General features: G+C 33.8%; 1 protein-coding gene across 1 annotated transcript in view; it reads right to left on the bottom strand.

Moving 5' to 3' along the window:
• Positions 1–614: 614 nt before the first annotated feature.
• Positions 615–7,673, bottom strand: part of LOC129459809 (zinc finger protein 850-like) — a 283,509-nt gene continuing 276,450 nt past the window's right edge. The window contains 1 exon segment of the mRNA XM_055237027.2: positions 615–2,208. Within this exon segment, the coding sequence (XP_055093002.1) occupies positions 975–2,208 (1,234 nt within the window). The 3' untranslated portion in view covers positions 615–974.

Below are 7,673 nucleotides of genomic sequence, written 5' to 3'. Positions count from 1 at the left end.
TTATATAAGTTTCTGCACTTAAAAGAACAAAATGGAATGTTCTAACACTAAATAAAACTTAATACACTAATGGAATTACCTTTGAAAATTATTTTGTGTGAACTACTAAATTTCATAAAAACAATTCCTATAATCACTGACCAGCTAATATAATGAATACTTTATAACCTATAAAACAAAACAAAATAAGAATCAAGAAAATTATGGGTCTAGTATGAGTACCAGAAAAGTAAAAACAGAATTTGCATGAAGAGATTCTGAACTGTAAGCTGTAAGAATTTACAGCAATAAATTCAATACATTTTAAAGGCTTATATTTTCTGGAAGATCTTTTGACAGTAATTGCACCTTTAATGCTTGTATTAGCTCTCTGATGTTAAAATGTGAGCAGTTATTAATGGCTTCATCACATTCTTTATATTTGTACAATTTGTCTAAAATATAAATTAGTTCCTGTGCACTAAGGTGTGAGCATTAGTCAAAAGTTTTGCCACATTCTTCACACTTATAGTTTTCTCCGGTATAAAGTATCTTACCTACAATCAAGTAAGACAACCATTTAAAGGCTTTGTCATATTCTTCACATTTCTTCGAGTTCTCACCAGCACTTTTTTTTTTTTTTTTTTTTTTTTTTTTTAGACAGAGTCTCATCCAGTTGCCCAGGCTGGAGTGCAATGGTGTGATCTCGGCTCACTGCAACCTCCACCTCCCGAGTTCAAGCAATTCTCCTGCCTCAGCCTCCCAAGTAGCTGGGATTACAGGCGCCCACCACTACACCTGGCTAATTTTTTTTTGTATTTTTAGTAGAGATGGAGTTTCACCATGTTAGTCAGGTTGGTCTCGAATTCCTGACCTCAGGTGATCTGCCTGCCTCGGCCTCCCAAAGTGCTGGGATTACAGGCGTAAGCCACCGCACCCGGCCACCAGCATTTCTTTTATGTTTAAAAAAGTTTGAGATTTCGTAAAAAGCATCGTCACATCTTTAAGGTTTGTGATTTCTCTTTAGTATGAATTATCTTATGTCTGTTAAGTATTGAGGACTTGTTAAAGGCTTTGCCACATTCTTCACGTTTGTAGGGTTTCTCTCTAGCATGAATTATGTTATGTTTATTAAGGGTTGAATATTGGTTAAAAGCTTTGCCACATTCTTCACATTTGTAGGGTTTCTCTTTAGTATGAATTATCTTATGTTTAGTAAGGGTTGAGGATTGGCTAAAACCTTTACCACATTGTTTACATTTGTAAGGTTTTTCTCCAGTATGAATTATCTTATGTGTAGTAAGGGCTGAGGATTGGTTAAAGGCTTTGCCACATTCTTCACATTTGTAGGGTTTCTCTCCAGTATGAATTCTCTTATGTGTAGTAAGGTGTACTGATACTTTAAAAGCTTTGCCACATTCTTCACATTTGTAGGGTTTCTCTCCAGTGTGAATTCTCTTATGTGTAGTAATGTGTGAGGACTGGCTGAAGGCTTTGCCACATTCTTCACATTTGTAGAGTTTCTCTCCATTATGAATTCTCTTATGTGTAGCAAGGTGTGAGGGCTGGTTGAAGGCTTTGCCACATTCTTCACATTTGTAGGGTTTCTCTCCAGTATGAATTCTCTTATGAACATTAAGGCTTGAGAACACATTAAAGGCTTTGCCACATTCTTTACATTTGTAGGGTTTCTCTCCAGTATGAATTCTCTTATGGTTATTAAGGCTTGAGAACACATTAAAGGCTTTGCCACATTCTTCACATTTGTGGGGTTTCTCTCCAGTATGAATTCTCTTATGAATATTAAGGCTTGAGAACACATTAAAGGCTTTGCCACATTCTTTACATTTGTAGGGTTTCTCTCCAGTATGAATTCTCTTATGGTTATTAAGGCTTGAGAACATATTAAAGGCTTTGCCACATTCTTCACATTTGTGGGGTTTCTCTCCAGTATGAATTCTCCTATGATTACAAAGGTTTGAGGACTTGTTAAAGGCTTTGCCACATTCTTCACATTTGTAGGGTTTCTCTCCAGTATGAATTCTCTTATGATTATTAAGCTTTGAGGGCACATTAAAGGCTTTGCCACATTCTTCACATTTGTAACAATTCACTCTAGTATGATTTCTTTCATGTTCAGTTAGGTGTGAAAGCATGCAAAATGATTTGCCACATTCTTTACATTTGAAAGAATTATTTCCAGTATGTCTTATCTTATGGCTATTTGAACTTGAAAATTTATGAAAGACTTTTACATATTTATCACATTGAAATATTTTGCTTGGGGTAGTTGTCAAACATTGCTTAAGTTCATCATAACCTCCTTTGTGCATCTTACACTCATCCACACTTTCACAGCCTTTTCTTAATTGTAAATTGTCATGTCCATATTTTCCATAGCTTCTCAGTATTACTTTTTGGAAAGAATCTTTTATGTCCTGCTCTGGCCAAAGGTCTTGGGCAAAATGAGAACACACAACTGAAAAAAATAGAAATAACAAATTACTTCACTCACTAGACTCAGATGGATATACTTTACAAATCCAAGCTATAAAATTATACAAACCATATAAGCAAGATGGCACAGCAAAATAAGACAGGCCCTAATTACTTCATAGACATATAAATGTAACAAAAACATGCAGACCAAAATACATTTGTGGAAAATGTATAAATGAGTTAAGTGTGTGCAGTGCCACAAAGAACCTCATAGAATGAAGAGAAAATTTGATTACATCTACCCAAAACAGCTCTTCCTGCTCCCCAATATAGCAAAGAGCCTTTACAAGTAAATTGTAAGCTCCTGAATTCTTTTTTAAAAGACAAGTAAAATACTGGCACATATATCTTTATTTCTGTCTTTGAGGGGCTTTTCCAGACACTTGGTTTCTGTTTCCAATGACATAAAGTGCTAAAAGAACTGGTCATATACTTTGAAGTGACACTTTGAGTTTACTGAGACTAAACGTAAATGTTACAGCAGCAGAGAAACTGCAGTACCACAGGCAGGGAACAGGTGTAGCAAGTGATGAATTTAAAGAAACATGAATAAACTCCTTTAACAAGAAAGTAAAAACTAAATTCAGACAAGACACATCATAAGACCCTGTTTGATAGACTCCCGAAATCTCTAACCAAGACAATTGTTTTCAGACTATGCCATAAATTATGTAACAGGTAGCTTTTAATAATGTCCAAATCTCAAAGATTACAAGGTATACAAATTGATAGGTCACTACAATCCCATCAAATATAAAGCTTTCAGAAAGAAATTATAAAAAAGATGTTTATATTAATTTTAAAAATTGAAAATAAATTGAATAATACTCAATGAGTGAAATGGAAACATAGACAACTACAGAAGAACAGAAAAATGAGGGTAAGGAAAGTATAAAATATCAAAAAAACAAATTGTGGTGGTAAAAAATACAAAAAGAAATTATAACTAAAAAATTCTGGCCAGGCACAGTGGCTCATGTCTATAATCCCAGCACTTTGGGAGGTCAAGGTGGGCAGATCACGAGGTCAGGAGATAGAGACCATACTGGCTAGCATGGTGAAACCTCATCTCTACTAAAAATACAAACAATTAGCTGGGTGTGGTGGCAACCATCTGTAGTCCCAGCTACTCAGGAGGCTGAGGCAAGAGAATTGCTTGAACCTGGGAGGTGAAGGTTGCAGTGAGCCAAGACCATGCCATTGCACTCCAGCCTGGGAGACAGAGCAAGACTGTCTCAAAAAACAAAAACAAACAAAAAAAATTCTAAAAGAAAGATAAAATAAAAATGAAGAAGCTCAACAAACAAACTAGGAAACATGCAAAGACATTTATAACAAACACATATATAAGCACACTTTTAAAAGTCACAGACAAAAGGAGAATCTTGGAAACTGCAAGAAAAAAATGATGTATCACTTACAAGCAGGCTTTCAGATAACCACTGAACTGTCACCAAAAATTTTGGAGGCCAGAAGGGAATTGTGTGATACAGTCAAAGTCCTGAAAAAATAGCTATCAACTGAGAATAATACCATCAGCAAATCTGTCCTGCCAAAATAAAACAAAAAATCTTCCAAAGTAATCAAAGTCTGAAAAAGCATATTGGCACTGCATGTGCCCTATGTATAAAAGATACTGAAAGCAGTTTCTTCCATTGAAAATAATATGATTCAAGAAAATAACAGGCCAGGTGTGGTGACTCACACTTGTAGTACCAGCACTTTGGGAGGCCAAGGCAGATGGATCACCTTAGGTCAGGAGTTCAAGATCAGCCTGGCCAACATGGCAAAACCCCATCTCCACTAAAAATACAAAAATTAGACATGTGTGGTGGTGTGTGTCTATAATCCCAGCTATTCAGGAAGCTGAGGAAGGAGAATCACTGGAACCCGGGGGGTGGAGGTTGCAGTGAGCCAAGATTGCACCACTGTACTCCAGCCTGGGTGGCAGAGCGAGACTCCATCTCAAAAAAAAAAAGAGAGAACTTAACACATAATCATATAAAAATACATTACTTTCTAGGAAAGATACACACATACATAAAAATGAAATTTCCTACCATTGTTATAACAGTGCAGAAAACATTTGTAATTATTCTATAAAATTTAAAAAGTTCTAGAGAATAATATAAAAATAAAAAATTTGAGGAAGAATTTTTTTTTTTTTTTGAGATGGAGTTTCAATCTTGTTGCCCAGGCTGGAGTGCAATGGCACAATCTCAGCTCACTGCGACCTCCGCCTTCTGGGTTCAAACGATTCTCTTGCCTCAGCCTACAGAGTAGCTGGGATTACAGGCATGTGCCACCATGCCTGGGAACTTTCATATTTTTAGTAGAGACAGGGTTTCTCCATGTTGGTCAGGCTGGACTCGAACTCCCAACCTCAAGTGATCTGCCCACCTCAGCCTCCCAAAGTGATGGGAATACAGGCGTAAGCCACCAAGCACAGCCAAGGAAACATTTTTGTATTCAGCTGAAGTTCATTTTTTACTAGATTAAAATATATTCTTATATCTTTTAGAGGTTTTGTGTAATCCCCAAGGTACCACAAAGAATATATGTTTAGATAAACAAAACAAAATAAGAAGTAAAAGCATATTAATACAAAAATGAAACAGACACAAAAGAGGACAGAGAGAAAATGAGGGACAAACATACAAGAATCAAATAAAACAATAAAAAATTAAGTTTTTCTGCTTCAGAAAATTATTTAAATATATATACAATTAATTTTCCAATCAAGAGACATATTTTCAATAAAAGGATTTATTTAAAAAATCTTAAAACCCAAAATCCAACTTACTTTCCTGTAAGTCAGCTGAGATTTAATGATAAAAAAAGATGGAAAGTGGCAAGATGGACGTAGACGTTCTATGCAGATACTAACCAAATGAGAGAAGAGATCAAAATAATATTACATAAGCTATATCTGAAGTCAAAAACTGTCATATTTTATAAAATGTATTCTAAGTCAAAACTATATGGAGACAAAGAAGGAAATTAACAATAATAGAGTCATTTACTGTAAACATAACAAGTGTGTGTGTGTGTGTGTGTATCTCACATTTGGCTTTCAAATATATAAAGCAAATATTGACAGAATTAAAGAAACATATAGAGAGCAGTATAATTATAGTAGGATATTTTAATACCCCACTTGCTGTAATAAAATAAAACAAGATAGAATATTAGTAAGGAAAGAGAAAATTTGAACAGAGTATAAAACATTTATGTCTAAAAGAAGTATAGAGAACACTCCTCAACAACATCAGGATTCACACCCTTCTCAATAGCTCATACAGCCGGTTGCGATGACTCAAGCCTGTAATCCTAGCACTTTGGGAGGCTGAGGCAGGTGGATCACCTGAGGTGAGGAGTTCGAGACCAGCCTGGCCAACATGGTGAAACCCTGTCTCTACTAAAAATACAAAAATTAGCTTGGCATGGTTCAGGTGCCTGTAATTCCAGGTACTTGGGAGGCTGAGGCAGTTTCACCTAGGAGGAAGAGGTTGCACTGAGCCAAGATCAGGCCATTTCACTCCAGCCTGGGTGACAGAGCAAGGCTCCGTCTCAAATAAATACATACATACATACATACATACATACATACATACATACATACATACACAATCTTACAAGATTCTCCTTGAAAAATGTCTTAACAAATTTTTTAAAACAAAATTTTTATGCATTACTTTATATGACCAAAATGGAATGAGGGTATAAAACAATAATAGAAAAAAACCTGAAAAATTTATAAATATATAAAAATTAAACAGCACACTCTTCAGAATGCATCTATTCAAAAACTGAAATAATTAATATTTTGAAGATGTCCATGCTGCTCAATGTAATCTACAGATTTAATGATGTTTAATTAAATTTCTAACTGGATTTTTGAAAAAATGTAAGCAGCAATACCAAAAGTATATGGAATGTCAAGAGAAAATAAAATACTCAACAATCTTCAAAAAAAGAAACAATGTTGAAGGCATTACAGTTCCTAATTTCAAAACACATTACAAGCTACAAAATTAAAACAATTTACTATGAATATAAAGGTTAAAAAGTAGAATAATAAAAGAGAATGCAGCACATATATAAACAACTGTCATATATGTGGTTATATAAAGAGCTATTTGCATATCTATAATTATTGCAGTGTTTTTACTGAAAGCCATTAACTAAAAGAAATGCAAATTTCTGTCACCAAATCATTCAGTAGAAATAATTTGAAATATATAAATACTGGAGTATCACTCAGGATTTATAAGCAGAAAATATTCTTAACAACTATAAAGATAAAGCTCGATGATATTATGCAAAATGAAATGAGCCAGTCACAAAAAGTCAGAGATAGAATGAGATATATGTAGCAGTTACACTCTTAAAAACAGAAAACAGAGTGGCATTTGAAAAGCACCAAGAAATGAAAAAAATTGGTGGCTGTTCAATGTGTCTTGACATTTAGCTTTGTGAGATAAAAACATTCTAGGGATATGTTGCATAGCACTGTCAATTAATATGACTAAACTGAATATTTAAAAACATTTGACTGTAAATATTATGTGTTTTTGACAAGTAAAAATGAACAATAATACCTAATAAAATTCTGATAAGTTTTTAAATTATCGTCAAGTCCAAAATTTTTCCCCACACAAAAATAATATAGATTCACAAATAGATGCTAAAACTAGTAAAATGTTTATGACTGCTTACCTAGAAAAGATTAAACAATCATTCACAACAAACCTACACAAAAAATATAGTCATAAAAGATACAGAGATAATATTTATACAGGGAAACAAACATAGAGATAACTATATTGGAAACAGATATATGAATGATTAATATTTGATTTTGCTCTATCCATTCTTAAATTGTACAGACTTTAATATTGTCATATAAAATTATAATATAAACTAAAACATCAAAACACAATTAACTGCTATGAGGAGGCATATTCTAAAACATATAACACAAAAACAAAATTGTAAAACAACAGTAAACATGCAATGTAAAGCTTATTGGACAATATAAAGTAGATCAATATATTTATGAAAGAAATCTTAACAGAAGACTATAAAGAAAAAGTAATACAGAGATTACTTGAAGAAACAAAAACTGAGAACTTTACCAATTCTGATTTTATAAAAAAAATTCTAGCCAGGCGCAGAGGCTCACACCTATAATC

The sequence above is a fragment of the Symphalangus syndactylus genome, chromosome 13 (assembly GCF_028878055.3).
Source record: "Symphalangus syndactylus isolate Jambi chromosome 13, NHGRI_mSymSyn1-v2.1_pri, whole genome shotgun sequence".
Lineage (NCBI taxonomy): Eukaryota > Metazoa > Chordata > Mammalia > Primates > Hylobatidae > Symphalangus > Symphalangus syndactylus.
The sequence above is the reverse complement of the archived record's forward strand: the minus strand, read 5'-3'. Positions and strand labels throughout refer to the sequence as shown.